This window comes from Ammospiza nelsoni, chromosome 8 (assembly GCF_027579445.1).
Source record: "Ammospiza nelsoni isolate bAmmNel1 chromosome 8, bAmmNel1.pri, whole genome shotgun sequence".
Taxonomy (NCBI): domain Eukaryota; kingdom Metazoa; phylum Chordata; class Aves; order Passeriformes; family Passerellidae; genus Ammospiza; species Ammospiza nelsoni.
Window position 1 is genome coordinate 7,391,580 of NC_080640.1, and position 18,157 is coordinate 7,409,736.

The 18,157-nt window shown below is 38.2% G+C and overlaps 1 protein-coding gene across 2 annotated transcripts in view; it reads right to left on the bottom strand.

Moving 5' to 3' along the window:
• Positions 1–18,157, bottom strand: part of ATRNL1 (attractin like 1) — a 428,690-nt gene that overhangs the window by 14,529 nt on the left and 396,004 nt on the right. The window contains exon 29 of one of the 2 annotated variants that reach the window (XM_059476727.1): positions 6,987–7,052. The exons of the other annotated variant lie outside the window; for it this stretch is intronic. Within the exon in view, the coding sequence (XP_059332710.1) occupies positions 6,988–7,052 (65 nt within the window). The 3' untranslated portion in view covers position 6,987. The remainder of the gene's footprint in view (positions 1–6,986; positions 7,053–18,157) is intronic. 2 annotated transcript variants of the gene reach the window in all.

The following is an 18,157-nucleotide window of genomic DNA, read 5'->3' on the forward strand; positions in this document are numbered from 1 at the left end:
CAAACTACCTTTTTTCTAAGAGGTAGGACTCCACATTTTATGACATCTGTCTTAAAAGGTGAGAGGAAAACAAAAGCTCTGGTGGGAATGGGACTTGAAAATGTGTGAAGTTCAGAATTATAAGGATAATCCCCCAAAAGGGGAAGAGCCAGACTCAAGAGGGATTCATATAAATCTCTCTAAGGTTTGTGTCCAGATGTGTGACCTTGTGAGTTGATTTTTGTTTGTTCTGTCTGGTCTGGACAATACAACAAGAGGCATGTATAGGATTTCTGGCTTTTTCCCACATTATTTCCAATGCCTTCCTTCCACATAACCCTTAATTTTCTGTTCTTATTTTTGCTGCTTTTTTTTCTGTTGAGCTTCAGTCAGCATCATTTAACTGCCTTTACAAAGTATTCAGTATATAGACTTCCAATAATCAGGGATTTTCTTTGTGAATCTGATGTTAGCAACTAAGACCAATCTAATTCCTCTCTACTTTCTTTTATCTCTTTGCATTGCAATGGTGTAAGAAGGTGGTATGGTAGTTAAATAAGTTGCAAACATCCTCAAAATAATTTCCATTACTTTTTCTTCTCATGACTTCTCATTTTAGTGGGCAACTCTTTTCTATGATACACACATCCATTATTTGCAAAGAGAGATAAAAATAGATGTTCACATTTGAACTATGACCTAATAATTTCTTTAAGAGCCATGAAGCAGATTGTGAACAATCTGAATGCAGCCAGCCTTATTTCATTATTTGAGTCCCACTTGTGTTTTAAGAAGAATATTTCCATTCAAGATTTTAAAAAGTGTGTGCTAACTAGTGCACATTTCTCAGGCAACTTTTCATCTTTGATGTGTCTAACAGTGCTTTCTCTACTCACACTGCAAAAGGGACAAAAATATGTTTTCCTCACTGGGGTAGCCTCAAGGATACAGAAATCCTTGGTGTCAGTGTAAGCTGTGCATGGAGCTGCTAAATACCCACAGAGGCTGAGGCAGTGGGGCTTAAATCCTCTCCAGATCCACTGGGATGGGTTTCAAGGGGAGGGAAGTAGGGCCAGGAGCCTCCTGCAAGAACAAACAGCCTCCGGAGTGAGGGATGTCATTTCTGAGACTGTTAAGAAATCTAAAGATTGGTAGGAGAAATCTGAGCCCCAAAATTCATGGTCTGACTTAAACAAGTGGAATTTTCACACTTTTTTTTCTCCTCCCAAACATTAGCTCTTTCAAGTCCTATTTTAGAGCTTTCATTTACAAAATCAATGTTTACTGACCTTTTCAGAGTGGTTTAAAAATGAAGACAAGATATGTGTCCAGGGAAGAGAAACTGTATTAAAATATCGAGCTTGTTATCTCCAAAGTGCTACACACAAATTAACTAATACATGCTAATATAGTAATTAGATAGTTTGCCTAGCTTTAGTGCAATGACTGTGTTTCCTAAAGCCACCACTGAATGAGAGCTGGAGTGGCATCACCCCAGAGCCAACAGCTCTCCTTAAAACATAATGTGCTTAAACTTTTTGTATTTCTGTTCGAAAACAATGCAAGTCTATTTAGAGTACTGACACAATTTGCAAAAAACACATTTTGAAATCAAGGTATGTTCTGAGTTATTGAAATACTGCAATATATAAAAAAACAGAATGGGTTGTTGTTGGCTGGCTGGGATGAGGATGGAGCTACAGACATTCCACCTGGAATGACCCCTGTGTTCTGCACAAACATCACAGGCAATGACCCCTCACAGCTTCTTCTCAAGAGCAAACAGCACAGAAAATGCTTCAAAGTGTTAGAGGGCAGGGCCATCCCCTCCACAGGGCTGCCACAGGCTCCCTCCACCTTTGTGGAAAACCATAAGAGACCAAACAGGCTTCACCTGTGGCCAGAGGATCACACTCCATGGACACTTGACTTGCATGTCCAGGCTAGATTAGGTACATGTTTGTACACCTCTCAGTGTAATGAAGTCCAAGACACAATGAGGACTCTAAAGGCTTGAGAATAGGAATGATAAAAACTCAGTCATAAACAGAAATCAAACTGGTACCATCACAGGTACCCATGGAGCTTTGGAATAATGACAAGAAAGCTGGCACAGTATCACTGGCATGATGTATTCTGAACCAGATTGGAAAAAGCAACCTGGAAAAAAAACAGTATGATTATAATGAATGAGCCTTTATTCCACATATGAAAGTGCTTCTGATGCTGACAAAAGGAGGAACAAAATTTATCATTCTAGGATCTAAGGGGACAAAACAACAATATTAAATCATGAAAGGTTTTGTTGTGAATTGGCATTGTTTTCTGTCCCTTGTGTTACCAGAATGATAAATGCTTTCCTTTGTATAGGAAAGAAAGGATACTGCATGTTGTTCATACATATATTTATGCCATAGTTTTGAGATGGTTGGTTAGATTCTCATTAATAAAAATATTTATATTAAAGGTGCTAATAAACATTTGGGGGGTGAGGGTAGTGGTTTCCTCATCTGCAGTTTTATTTGAGACTCTCCTTCATGATATTTTAGTTTCTAGGACAGATGTAACAAGATTCAGCTATCACAGTTCTTAGGATAACTGGTGGGAATATTCCAGAAGCACAATGTGATCAAAGTGGATGCAAAAGCAATACCCAAATGACTAAAGGCAAAACTGTGCCAGTCCCAGAATTACAGAAAGAGGTGATATGTATGAGACATACTAAACACTTGCATTTGAATTTTTAATATAGAAAATAAATGTCACAGCATTTTCATGAAGAATCTATTAGCCCTGAATGCAGCTCATCTGCTACTCATTGCTATGGCTTATATCTTGTACTTTTTATCCATCTTTAACTCCTGCTGAACACTCAAGCAATTGCAATGTCTGACAGGAGGTTATGGATTTTTTTCATATTATCATAATTTTCTTACATTTTGTATTTTCAAAGGCTAGCACAGAGCATTCCAGTGAGCACATGAGAGTTAACACACTCTGTTGCCAATAATTTCAAATGCAAGCAATATCTCCTGGTTTGCACAGTTCAGGATGAATATGGTGCATCACTGTGCCATCTAAAGTGACTCAGCTCTGAGAGCTTCAGGGCTTGGCTCTGCCTTCAGTGCACTGAGAACACAAGGCTGAAATTTTTAGACGGTAAAAAAAAGTAAATAAATATATAACTAGTAATCTGGTCTGCAAAGATACATACGAGCATGACTCCAAGAAAGGATTACTTTTGAATGGTATAATTCTGTGCATGCTCTGAGTGCTGGGCAAAAGTTCCTAGAGCACAGCCAATTTTCCTGCACAGATTTCAATTGCTAGGTTAGATGCACTTCAGAATAATATTTAAAATTGCAGAGAAATGTGCTCCATGTCTGTTAGATATTACAGCGAGCATGGACAGAATGGCTCTTCAGAAGAGCATGAGGGTTTTCATTTTCTTTTTGGGTGTAATTGCTGTTCCTGTTACTCAGCCCCCTCCCTGCAGCCTCCATCAGGGACTCAGCTTCACTGCCCTGTGTGTGATGGGTGAGCACTGCCCCACAGAGCTCACAGCACAAACACCTCTGCACTGACTTAAATGTCCATGGGAATAGAAACACACTCTCAGACCTCCTTCACACACAGACTTTTAAATCCAGCCCAAACATGCAAATTTAGCTGGACTTTTATGCAATAATGGACTAAGCAATAAAAGTTCTGCAAATCACTGCCAGCTCTCAGTCACACTCTGTACTTCAGAGGGTTCAGGTGAGATTTCTGACACCCTGTTGCACAGCTATCACCAATCAGCCCTTTGTGAATGGCTACATTAATGGTGTGTAAGAAAGAACACCACCTACTTTACTCCTATCTACACTGGCAGTTCCCACACAAGTAAAAAAAGATACAGCTTGATGTTAAAAACTGTCAATGTAAAAGCTTCATAGCTCTACAGAGAAATAAGATTGCATTAATCAATTGTTTTGGATTGTTTGGGGTTTTTTTGACAGAGATCTGAGCTAAATTATTTTGAAAACTAATACATGAATAAGCTGCAAAATTTAATTACTTGAATTAGCACAAATTTTTCAAGGAACTTTCAACACATGTGCAAAGTTTTGTGTAGAAAATGACATGTACAGGCATGACATTGAAAAGTCAGGATAGATTTCAGGTTGGATGTGTCAAAAGATAAGCCCTGATGCTGTCTCCCTTGAAAATTTAGATTCCATATACAGAGATTTCAGGTAAACCAATTTTTACTTTCACCTCTGCCTCCAAGTGCTGGTCTCAAAGGACTTCATTTCAGCCAAGACCTGTCAAACCCCAAATGCTTTTCATTACTGAATTCCTTCTGTATGTTCTGTCAGCTGTGTTAAAATAACAAATTCACAAGCAATTGATTTTTGAAAAGGGAGAGACCCAATTGAACTCATCTCCTGATTTTCTTATTTCCACATATAATTTTTTTCTTTACGTATTTAAAGTTGTAGTTTGAAGTCTTTCTTTTCTATTTCCTTCATGGGGTTTAAAGTAGCAACAGGTTCAGAGAACTTGTAATAAAAAAACCTTTCTCAGTACAATGACTCTGAGACATCAGGGGTGTACTCCAGTCAGTGCATACCCTCTCAAATTATTAATATTAATGATAATTCACTCACAAACATCCAGCACATACTAGGTGCCCTGGTGATCTTAATTGGTGCTATGAAATAATAAAATGATTTCTTACATTCTGATGTATGTGGGGAGAAATTGAGGACATTTCTGAAATTCCTGGCAGAGGTGATTTCGTACAGTTTTTGTCATTATCAAGGGAGGAAAACACAAAAGCCATAGTGATGGACGAAGAAAGCAACAATTGTTATTTTACCTAAAAAGTTGAAAAGAGACTTTTCAAATTGTGAGTGTGGGGAAAGGGAGCACAGTTTGGATGAAGCATTTGCAAGAGCACCTTAATAGGGGACAAGAAAGCAATTAACAATGAAAAGTCACTGATGCAAAAGATAGTCCTAGAGATTAAAATCTTATTGAAACAAATGCTTCTCCATTTGATCATAATGAATTGAGCTGAAAGATCTGCAAAACCAGTTCACTGAACACCAGAAGAAAATAATAATTTGTTACCCAATTATAGTACAAAGCTTTCTGCCCAACATACTGCTTTACAGCATTACTTAAACAGAAATAAACTGAACAACACCATAGTAGAATTAGACATAATATTATTTGAAACTGCAATGTGATAATTAAGAAAAAAATATATACAGCTATATCCATTTTTACAGGGCTCGAAAAACATGAGAATATGCTTTATCCCAATGGAAAAACAAAATGTTCAAGGGAAGAAGAGATGAAATGGGCATAGCAGGGACAGATGAAGCAAATAGTGCAGGGAAGAAAGGGGCAGTGGTGGAGCTAAGCTGTGCATGGGGCAACAGGGGAATAGTCTGAGATGAAATAAATTGCAGAGATGGAAGTGGGAAAGGTGGGGAGAGAACATTAAGTAGTGATGATTGAGAGAAGCACATTACAGTGTGGGAACAGATTGCGTAAATTAGAGAAATCCATCAGATCAAGGTAGATTGGGTTTTTGTGATGGGCATGAAGATCTCAAATTCACCCCACCTGACTTTAGACACTTAGCTGAAACATCCAAATCTGGAAGGGCTCCTGTCACAATCTGAAAATCAGCAGAGAGGCCTGTCCAAAGAGGAATCAAGGCTCCCACTGGGCACAACTGCCCTCTGACAGAAGGGTTAAAGGATAGCAGTGATCACATTAGTAACACATTTAAAATAATATGCACAGATACATGAAATGTTTGGACTTGATGGGACTATATAAAAGACATTAAAGAAGGACAAAATAAACATAAACAGCTGTCACAGGAACTGTTATTGAATGGGTTTTTTATAGGTCCCATATTTTTCAATCTTGCCATTTTTGGGAAAATGTGGCAGTGACAGGGTGGGCACAACAGAACAGTCAGCACTGGTGAGGACGACACCCATAGGAAAAAAAACCTCTTAAATTTTCATTTTCTTACCAGTTGCTTTGCTACTGGAACAAAATATGAAGTCACATGTCTGGGACAATAATGCTATATGCACCAAAATCAAAGCAATGGCTTCAGAAAGGCTCTCCACTTTATACTCAGGGAAGAGGAAAGGATTTAATTACATTTTAGAAGTTCTGAGGAAGGAAAGATCATGTGCTAAAAAGGCTCTTTCACCCTTTCAGTAAGACAGGTTTAATACACAAGTCTAAAACCTGAACTCAGAAAACCTAAAGGACAGGAGCTTAAAGGAAATGTGATAAACAAATGATCAGAGTAGGTAAATGAACAATTCACATCTTAAACTCTGTGAAAACAAGGAATTAAGCAGACAACCTGGAAAGACAACAAAGTTGGAGTCAGTTGTCAGAAAATCCAATATGACAGAAAGGCACTGGAAGGAACACATAGGTGTGAGCAATTACAAAAACAAATTATCTGAAAATATGGATTTCTTCACTGTTTAGTAAATAAAGTAATTTTAGCAAATGAGACAAGCATCTAGATGAGAAAAACATCAAAATCATCAAACTGTCTATGCATGTTTTGTTTGTTGGTCTGTAAAAAAACAAAAAAATTTTATCTGAAATTAAGCTGTAAATACCATATTTTTTCAGATCACCATCTACTAGAATTTCAGTAACAAAATCTTGAAGAAATTCAGGTGCGTGCTCCCATTGCAACAATGTTTTCTAATAGTCCTAGTGCTGTGCTGAAAGCTGTGCATGATTAGGCCTGATGATCCTTTCTAGGGACAAACCCAATGTGGTTTGAAACTTAAATATGAACAAAAGACAGGGTAAAAGGAAGCAGAAAATGTATTGCCTAAAATAGATCTTCCTAGACTTAAAATTATGGAGAAAAGCTTAAAATACATCTAAAGATGTAAAAAAAAAAAAATTAAAAAATTAATTGTTGTTTAAAAGAAAAAAACCCCTCAGGACTGCAGGTCCCTTACCTTAGTGAGTGTTCTGCTGGGAAAAAAGCAGTGTTCTGCTCTCCTCATGCCAGGAGTGTACAAACCCTGCACAGGAACCAGACAGTGAACATACAGTCGGACACTGTGGTTCCTACTGCCTTAATGAAATTATGCTTTAGACATTTTCTGCATGACTAATCTCTCTTGATTACATTTTGAAGCTTTGCAGTGAATTGTGAATTATGGATGCACAAGGCCTCCTCTTTGTGGTTGTGCTGCTTCCAGTACGGAAGAACCACTGGACTTTGGTGCACAACTTGTGCTATCTCCACTCTGCACTCTTAGATTATTCCTAGTCTTCCCTGGGAGGGATATGAGAGATCCAGAGAATCTCCACACTGGGCTCAGTGCCCTGTGGAGCCCTCTCCAGGTGAGCTCTATTTCCACCCTTGAACAGGCAGCTTTGAGGGGATTTGGTGCTGTCCCAGGCTAACATCACCCCCAACCTGCCAGACCAAACAAATTGGGTTTTCAGCACTGAAGGAAACGACAGGTCTCTGTAGATTTCCTATCTCTCAGACATTTCCCTCTTGATTTCCAAAATATTCCTCATATTGCTAAGCTTTTCCTAAGGTATCCACACACATGCCTACACTCACATCAATGCACCCACTGCACCCTTCAACTTCTACTCAGATGTCTGGACTAGAACTTGGCAGAGACTCATCCTGTCAATAAGGAAGGGTCTATCCCTTAATAGAAACATCTAGTAACACTCTTAGGAGCTTCATCTGATTTTTTTTCTATCCCTGTGGTTGTCTACCACAAAAGTATTTGTGGGAAGAAAAGATGTGCCCACAGGTTTCAGGACACCAGAAGTGCAAAAGGCTCCCAAACAGAGCAGGCATTGCTTCAAAGCAATTTTCCATCAGCCTTGGTGCAACTCTGCACACAACATTCTCTTCGCAAATCTATTCCACAATCTGAGGCTAATACCTGCAGCATCTAGACCAGAGATGCACGAAAGGATGTGAAGCTCTTTGTAAAATCTGACTGATGGGAAATCAATATTACAAACAAACCCATAACCAGGGATCCATTACTGCTACAACACATAAACCAGCTCTGTGCTATTCAGCAAACACTTGCCAAGTATGTGTTAGCAGTGGGAAATCCTTTTTCAGCTCCCTGGGAATATACAGTGACACAATATCCCTGAAACTAGGAAATATTGTAAACAAACCCATAGGCTCGTAACTTTAAACAGAGTTATCCACCACAGTATATTCTCCTGTGCTTTGGTCCCGTTATTGTAAGGTTTACTTTAGTCTTTTAATCTGATCATGCATACCTCAAATTGTTTAAACTATAATTATAGATGTAAAGTTGTTTTGCCTTCTACAAAAAAATGTGCTCTGGAGAGACCAAAACAGAAATTAAATGCATGGAAAATAATAGAACTATTTCAATAGCACTAATTGCAAAGCAGTTTAAGAAAGCATCTTTTGATTAAATAATTGTTTTAATTATACAGTATACTTAGGTTTACCAACTATAAACACTTCAGCTTTTAGCATTAGGATAATTCCATGTACACTTTTTGCTGCACTTTTTTTCAGAGCATGAATAAACTAGAAATAGAAATCACTGTAAAAATACATCCAAACAGAAGGGAAAAGGGTGATTTCTCCACAAATAACAGACATCTATCATAAAGATAGGCTATAAAAGTCTATAGCTAAATGCAAATATTAAATTCATGAATTGCCCAGGAGAAACCTTTGTATTGGGGGAGACCAAACCTTAGGTCATTCAGAAATGATCTCTGCCCAGAGCTCAGCAATGTCCCTCTCATTGTAGGACTGCACCAAGGCACCTCCTCTGCCAGGGCATTTTCCAACTGAAGTCTTTGCAAAGGTTCCCATGGCTGCCTGCCTTAAACTCACAGATTCATAGAGGGTTCCTTTCATAACCAAACCAAGATATTTCTAGACTTCACACTGTGGTAAACCATAAATTCACGATGGTACATTATCCACCATCTCAAGAAAAATTAAATTCAATTATTCTTATCTACATGGCATCAATTTTCCACTGAGTTGGTATTAAAGCTTTCTTTGAGAGTAAGATGCCTAGAAAAGGTGTTAAAAATCAAATAATGTTGTAGGGAAAAAAGATTCTATTTTATCTATTTAATATTTATATTAATATAAAAATATTCTATATTATCTATTTTAATATCACTATTAAAGGTAATTAAATTATATCCTCAGACAAAACCCTCAAGTTTGCTACTATTTTTATTGTCAAGGGGATACAGACAGAGTAAATTTATTCTGACATTTGGTAGTAAGGGGAGGAGAGAGATTTGTGATACAGAATGGATGAGGAAAGGAGATGTTAGTGAGGCATTGCACATGCAGGCATGCTCTGACAGAATTGCAAAGATTTTTACAGCTATAAAACACTCAAATCTCTCCTCAGTTTAAAAATATGCCTGTAAACAAGTACTTTATATCATTCTGTGAAACAATGACAGTAACAACTGCTTGTACTCTGCCTGCAGTGAAGGGGCTCCTGCTCCAGTAAAAATCACAGTATTACCCTTATGAAATTTCAGAATTATTGGTCCTTCACAAGACAAAGAAAAATCTTTGCGTGCACTGACTGCAGGATCAGTGTAAATAGAACAAACCCAGCAGAACTGCTTGGCAGGAGTTTCAGCAGTCTCTTATCTCTACACTGCAGTTCTGCTTGTACTGCTCCTCACTACATGCACAAGACTTTTGTGTTGGTCTTGCTCTCACCTTGTAATCCACCAATCAAAATGGATGAAGGCTGCCAGAAACTTAACACATCTGTTTAAACGCTTCGACATGGTAATTGCAATTCAATTTTTTTTTCTAGTTTAAAAATTCATTGCATTGGTACTATCTTAAATATCATTACTGATTAATTCATATTTTCAACTCAATGAATTTTCACACTGCTCTCCAAATTTGTTCCATTATGAGGAAATATATTTTATTTTGAAAGATAATGTTGAAGTCTTAAGATGAGCTGTGTGTCATATCTTCAGCTGGTGTTAATGAACAGTCTCTTCCACATGAAATAGGTTAATCAAAAATTTGGCTATCTTGGGTACTGGTTCTCTTTCTCCCTGACTAGCAAATTATGCAAGTCCAATTGACATTACTTACAGTATGTTGGTATTAGAATTTTATATACACACATATATAGACTAAACTTTGATAAGAAAATGTATCATTACTGTCTTTCACCTGTTTTCTTTGAGGATTATAATCCCAGAGAATTTGTGTCCCAAAGCTTTATGACCTTTCAAATATTGTCAAATATTGTCAAATGTTTGTCAAACATTCCTTTTCTTGAATTATGTAACACTGGTTAAAAACACACAACAAAAACTTTGAAAAAGAAAAGTGTCATAAGGCTGATACAATGTCTCTGCATAGACATAGGCATGTGATCATTATGGGGCACATTTTCCCCACTAACGGAAGTTTATTGGCTGTATCTTTAAAACTGACAGTGTCTTTCAAGATCTATCAAATGTATCATAACATAAGCCATCAAAATAAATAAAATATAAAATGCATACTTCTTAGGGACATAATTTCCAAGAACATAAACTTTTATCTTACTTTTGAAAAAATGTCAAATCACTCGGAGCAGCACTTTAAAAAATATGATTTATGAAAAAGTCTTCTTTTACAGGCCCTAAGAACTCCATAAAAAGTCTTTCAAACAGCAGGGCTACCAAAACTTTTAACAGAGAAAGTTATAAAGCAGATTATGGATGAGAGCAGGTGAGACAGAATCATGGTTGCTGCACTCAGTCAAATGCATCTGCATCTGGCTCTAAGAATTAAATATGTTACAGCTGAAGAAAGACTCCTGCAAGTTCTCAATTGCACTCCCCAGATCCAACCTCTGCAGCACAGTAGATGCTGCCATGCTGCAGAGTCAGCAGTAACTTCAAGCACAGAAGATGCTTTGGGTACTCAGGTGAGGACCTCATGGATGAAGCAAAGAGATTGATATGAGAACATGCAAAAAAATACTGCTCTTTTAAATAAAGCCCCTTCTTTATGTCAGAATCACTGCTTGTGAGACTATTAATTATTTACACAGCACTCAGCACATGGCACTGGGGTTACCTCACACCAAACAGCTTCTCAAGGATTCCCCGTTCCAGCTCGTGGCCACTGCTAGCCTGGGCAGCCCTGGAGCTGTGAGCCTGCCAGGGTAAGGGATGCAGCTGCTCTGTCCTGGCTCTACACAGACTCCCACCCTCCCCAGGCTTGCTGAGCAGAGATGTGTCTGTGAACTGCAGCACCATGCTACATTTGACAGCCTGAAATAAAAAGCAGTTCAGCTCCGTTTCTAAGGTTGTTTTTAATCTCCTCCAACTCCCGCTGCCTAGAGTGAGGTGAGGAGACTAAGCTAATCATCTAGGCTCCCTCTGTAGAAGAGGAACAGAGATACCTCAAGAGTGAGATTTAATAGATAATTTTATTTCAAACTCATGTAATGGAACAGGACAAGATGTCCTGTCCAAGTGCTTCTGTTGACTCGCAAGGAAACTTAGATTAATTCAGATGAAAAACCTAACTTCTGGATGAATGTGAGACAGCTCCTGGTTATTTTGATATAGAATTGCTTAAGAGCAGCTGTGGGTGCACCCTTACACAGACAGCATTAAGGATAATTCTTGCTTCTGGCAATTCACAAATTAAGCTAAACTAAAATCCTATTTCAGCTATAAAACTGTTTTAAAAGATGCTTTTTGGGTTCATATTATACATCTTAATGGGAGAAGGGTGCCATATGGAGGGATTTCATTTTGTTAAGAGATACTCAGTGCTCTTATCTTCTTTATGTTCTGCACAGAAATTGAAAGCAAACAATGCTTATATATTTTTTGCAAACAATTTTCATTTTAAATACAGAAAACATTATTAATAAAGCGATGGGATACTGAAATACTAAAATGAGAGATCCAAGTGCAAGAGATCTTTTAACTCAGCTAACAGCATCTAGCTGTATGTAGTTATCTTGCATTTATTCATTTGCATATATGGACCACAGCACTTTAAAAATGTCATGTATTATTTTCCAAGGATCATTTTCAAAGGGAAATTGTAATTTGCCAAATACAACTGCCATATAAAATAATAGCTAATGTAACCATAAGATGAAACTGCTGTCAAGTTGTTTACCAACTGTCCAGAACAATCAAACACAGTCTTGTGATTATTTTTCTGTTCTGTTTGAGAAAAAAAAATTATTTGACTTCCAAACCCAAGCTTTTGAATTCTAGGTGTTCAGAAGTGTTCTGTAGCCTCTATGCCCAAAGTATCTTATGTGCTCAAAAGTGAATCTCATCAAATTCTCTGTGGCCAAGAAGTGTCTGCTGATACAATGGGGGAGAAATCCTTCAGTGAGGATGAGAGGAAGGAGCATTCTTTACAATCTTCCTCACTTACAAAATGGATCAAAGACACCCAGCTTTAGCTCACTCCTACCTAGACAGAATGCTGCTGCAAAAAACCCTCATGTAGTTATCTAATATTTTTTGTGATATTGCCACTATCTGAGTGTTTTCTGCTTTATTTCCCTCTTCCTATGCCTTAAAACACAAAATGTTTGTCTTTAGTTCCAAAGCCCTTCCCCACCAAACTGCCTCATTCTGAGGAGGAGTTCCCTATAGCCATCTGCAAAGCTGCCTTAATTATCTCATTTCAGATCCTTTCTTTGCTATGTTGCTTATAGAAAGCTCATAGCTGGCCTGCTGCTCTCCCTTGAACACTGACTTTTTGGCTGCCCAGTTCTGTCACATTGTTTCCTTATGCTCCCCCGTCTGTCTAGACCCATCTGTTGTCTCTTGTTTTATACTTAGATTATAAACTCTATGGCAGCAGAGCTGCCTCTTTGTTCTGAGTTCATTTAGTGCCTAAAACAATGCAGGCTTGACCCATGATTAAGGCTTCCCAGCACTAGGAAAAAATAACACGAAACAGCAAACATTCAAACAAATAACCCAGCTGGAGTGCCGGAAACAGACACTGCCTTGCAGACATCACAGCACAGAGGAATCAAATTCCACCAAAACTGAATTACTCAGCAATACTGGTCCATTTGATCACCACTGAAAAATAGCCTTCATGTTTTTCTTGCTTTTCCATCTAGCTCACAGTTGTGGCTTTTAGTTGAATAATGTCTTCCTTGAATAAAACTTGTCAAACTATTGCATTGTGTGCTTTAGGTACCAGAGCTCTGCTTATTTTGTCTTGGCTCCTCTAAAGTAAGCAGGCTCAGGACCTCTGTTTCTCTCTTTTACCAGAAAAAGCTGGAATTTGAAACCTTTTTCCTTGAAGCCACCTTGGGTGCAAGGAGATGCTCACCCACAGCTTCCCTGGTTTGAGGCATCATAGGCTCCTGGTGGGTTTTACTGTGCTGTGATCCATAGCTCATTCAAGAATCACAGAATATGCTGAGCTGGAAGGGGCCCACAAAGATCATTGAGTCTAACTAAAGACCTCAAGGGTGGCCCTGCACAGCCCCAAGAGTCACACCATGTGCCCATGAGCATTGTCCAAATGCTCTCGGAGCTCTGTCAGGCTTGGTGCTGCGACTTCTCTCCGCTGGGGGACTGTCCCAGTTCCCAGTATCCCAGCTCTCTGGGATAAGAACCCCCTTAGGAAGGAACAGCTTCAGGAGGTCCTGCCTGGGGTCCTGCTATCTCTGCTCCAGCTCAGGCACTGGATTTTGTCCACCTCTGGCCAGTTTGGATTCCAAGCTCCTCAGGTTCCTCTAAATCCCCACACCAGCGCAAAGAATGCTCATGATGACCCAGCCATCTCTCTGCTGTGTGAGAGGAGACATAAGGACTACAAAACCAATGTGGGCAGATCCCAGAGGAAAACAAATCACCACACACGTCTCTGGATACAGCAAATGATGAATCCTACAAGATCTCCAAGGTTCCACAGATGCAGAATCTGAGTCCACTGGGACTGACCAGCACAAAGGAGAAGGTCACAATGCTCAGAGCACCCCCACAAGGTCCCTGCAGATTCTGGCAAGGGACACAGTGTGGTTATGTCCTCATTCCCATTTCAAGGCTGTCTGTATACAGAATTTGGGACAGGATTTCTCTTGTGGTTCTTGAAGTGCTGATTAGTTTAATTAACTTTTCCATGAAAGTAAAATAGGGCATAAATTTTAGCTGTATTCTTATGAGATTACTGACAGACTTCTTCAAGCACCTCTTTTTCATATTTTCAGGATTTTTGCTGATTTGATTACACAGAAGAGGTGGCAGCATGATGACTGCTAATTAGAACTCTCAACTTATTATCAGTCCATGTTTTTATAGGTTTCATATTAGCAGATCAATACAAAAACATAATGTGTGTACAGGTGCATTTACCTCTAGCACTGAAATCACCCTAGTTCACCCATGTCATCTTTAAAATCTTTTAGCCTGAAGAATTGCATTGAAAAAAGGAAAAAGGAACATAAGAAAATCCAGCTCTAAAGGGAGATTTTACTACAAATAAAGTTTTATAACTTGAGTGATCAGGAATGTCCTTGAGCTGGGAGTTTTTGATGATATCATTAACAAGCAGTGGCATTACTTCTATGAAGACATCAGCTATAAATTGTGCTTTACATACAGTCACTGCATATTTCCCAGGGATTCAGGACCTCATCTAGGAGGTTCTGGAGATACTCAGCACCAATGGACTTCAGAATCAGCTGAGAATACTCAGCACTCTGCACTACTATGACCACACACCATAACTGTGCAGAGCATGCTGAAATAATAATGAGGTAAGTACCTGGTAATTTCTCTTTTCCAGCCAAAGTGCACATTACACGTTAATTACAGTTAAGCCACCTAAGCATAATTGTCAAGTATTCTACAGAAACGTGCAATTTCTATGCAGATTGCATTTGGCTGAAAACTCCGTGAATCTACTGTGTTATTCTATCTTGCCATGTATATGTGGACAATGCAAAGCAAGCTATTAACAAAATAACCCTGAAAGAACAGGTAATTTTTACTGCTGCCACAGACTCACCTTTTAAGAATGCCAAAGTAGCTTAAAGTATGAAAAAGAGTAGATTATAAAGGACATAAGAAAACATTTATTTATCTGACAAGCACAATGCTTCAAGAAGCCAACTCCAATACTCTGGTTTCCCATCAGTTATTTCTGAATGTTACAATAAAATGGTAATGATATATCCAGGTGGCAAAATTCTGTTTTAACAGCTGCATCAACTGTACAAAACTCAAAAGCAGCATCTTAACAGATTAACAGCTCTCCATAATATTATCTTTGTAGCATGCAATTTGTTCCCAGTGATAATTAGGTATTTAGAGACATAACTAATTAGAGAAAAATTACTGGATGATTTTTCATTTGCTCAAAAATCTACTGTCAGGAATGAAGATCTACTATGGGGACGAATGTAATTCTGGTGCTAGAATTAGTGTCAGAAAGATAAGAGAAAATGTGGTTTAAACTGTGTAGATGGTAAAATAATGTATCTCCACACTGTCAATTCATGCATTGATACACTCTTCTCCAAAAGGAATGATTCTATTCCTAATATGCATTTTGCAAGTGTGAGTGCTGAGGAGGGGAATATACAAGATTTAGTAAAAGATGGAGCTGAATAGGTTTTTTTCCCATTAAATAGATCTTTCCCAGTCTAATTTGGGGTAACAGATAAAAGATTCAAGGGATCATTAGTTCTTGAAAACATTTGTTTCCCCCTATTTTCATGTACAAACTGCAGGACTCTATCTCTGTTTGCCTTTGCTGCTGCATTGCCTGTCACTAAAATACATCTTTAACTGTGTATCATTTTTCCTCTGGATTTTATTTACCATGTCACTCACCAGCTAGACTCATATAAGTATACCTCAAGCTACTAGAAAAGAGCATTCTCCACATTCAGTACTAATATCATTCCACAGATTGAGTGGAGTGCTTTGTGAGAGATGCTGCTATCATCCACAGACAAATCATGTCTATGACATATTCAGCCAGCTTTTACCCGGGGCTTAAAGTCATACATCTACAGCACTAAAATGTTTAAACTGGCCCTACAGCATTCTTCTCCTGGGAAATTGATAGTTCTTTTTGTGCAGCACCAGAAAGCCCCTCATTTCCTCAATTCCAGGTGTATATGCATGTCTTTGCACAGACACATCCCCCACCATTAAATGTGCATCCAACAGCATTCACATTCAGAAGAAAACCTTACAATGTATGTGAGTGGCAAGAGCAAACCTTCAAACATTGCAGCTGTTTGTTCAAACATAATTTTATCCTTTCTTGTGGTCCAGCCTGTGCAATGAACATGGCAGGTGTTCTGCACAAACACACTATCACACTACTGCATCACAATGCACTCAGCCAGGGGAAGGGAATAACACAAATCTTGCAAACTATTACTTGCAAAAACTTCCTGGTTTCATTAATTTCCTCTTAAAATAATGCTTGAACCAATCCCTTTCCATTTTCTGTTTGTTTGTTTTAATGAATAGACTTTAAAGGTTTGCTAGCTCAGCTGCAATGCTCCCCCCAGTGCCCTACTGCTTGATAATGGACACAACCCTTCGACTTTACGTTCAGGACCAAATTGCCAGCAGTAATCCCATGAGTGAAAATTATCTTTTCTGTGGCCTCCCAGATGTGGCACAGGGACAATGCTCCCTGACAGGTCTGGAGGGTGTGGCTGAGGAGCAGAACCTTCACTGCTCCTCCTCTTTCCCCGCTGCTCCAGCAGCACCAACACTTCACAGTGCAGCTGCTCTGGTTAGCAACCTGGACCTGAATCCTTAGAACTGTTTGAGTTAAGCTATTATTTTCGCCTGCCACCAATTTTTCCTATGAAATTCAACTAAAAGAAAGAAAAGTGTAATATTCTACAGTTTATAAGTCCACCAAACTGTACTGAATTCAGGGAACAAAGAAATGGCATTCCTTCAGTTCATGGTTGCGTTTGTTTGGTTTTTCTTTTTTTTTTTTCTTTTTTTTTAACTTTATCAGATTTAAAACTGTACTGTAAACAACAGAAGCGTTAGAAATTGCCTTTGAATGTAATTATATTTTTCAGCAAAAACCTTTCATTCCTCTGTGCTGGGAAATTTAGCACTTAGACCTAAATTTGTCTGAATATATGTTTTACATCTAACTACAGAAACACTTCAAAAACAAGGTTATAAATAGGACAAAATGGCCACCATATGACAGCAGTTACATTTAAACTTGTTAATTGCTTGAAATAGCTGCAGACACAACCTTATGTATAGGTACTAATGCCTGTTGCACAGCCTGACTGAATCATTAATAGTATTAGAAAATAAAAGTCTGCTTGGTATCTAAGCAATTAGAATTTAGATATAAATAAACTAGATCTTATATTTAAAATAACAGGGATAATTCCCACAGCAGGTTCAGATCAGCAAAGTTCACAGCCAAGGTGTTTCTCACCACTTATTCTGAGCATTTCTCTCAAGTCCCTAAACTGTACTGTTGCACATCTAAAATTTCTTCATTTCTACCCAACTCCTATTTAAAAGATCAGCATCACAAAACATTTCTATACCTTCTTCCCACTGTGGGAACCTACTGGCCAAGTTTCACAAGTCTTTATGTACAGCGAACAAAACTAAATCCTGCAGCACTTACATAATCAATGTTAAATATTTAATGATGCATCACAGTGATACATCACTGAATGATATTGAGGTAGGACTTATTGAGATGGTATTGACCAGTTGATAAATTTGAAAAAACACAGATTTTCTTAAACAACACCATTTCTACAGATTTGAACTTTCTAAAGAGAGGTTCCCAAGCATGTTATATTCAGCTGACAAAAAAACCATGAAATTTTATGCTCACACATGCACATAGGAACAGATTTAAAATACACTTAAATGGCTCAACATTTCTAAAACATAACAAGTTATTTTGGGAGTAGCAAAAAGCATAGAAGGAATGGCACAGTGATGTCAAAATAACTTCTAAAGCATCTGCTTAAGAGCTCTTAAAACTTCCTAACTTATTTTTTAGGGCCACATTTTGTATCATGTTCTCAAAAAAATGCACATGCATTTTTTCATATGCAAAGAAAGCTGTATATGTGGGAAGAACAGCTAACTC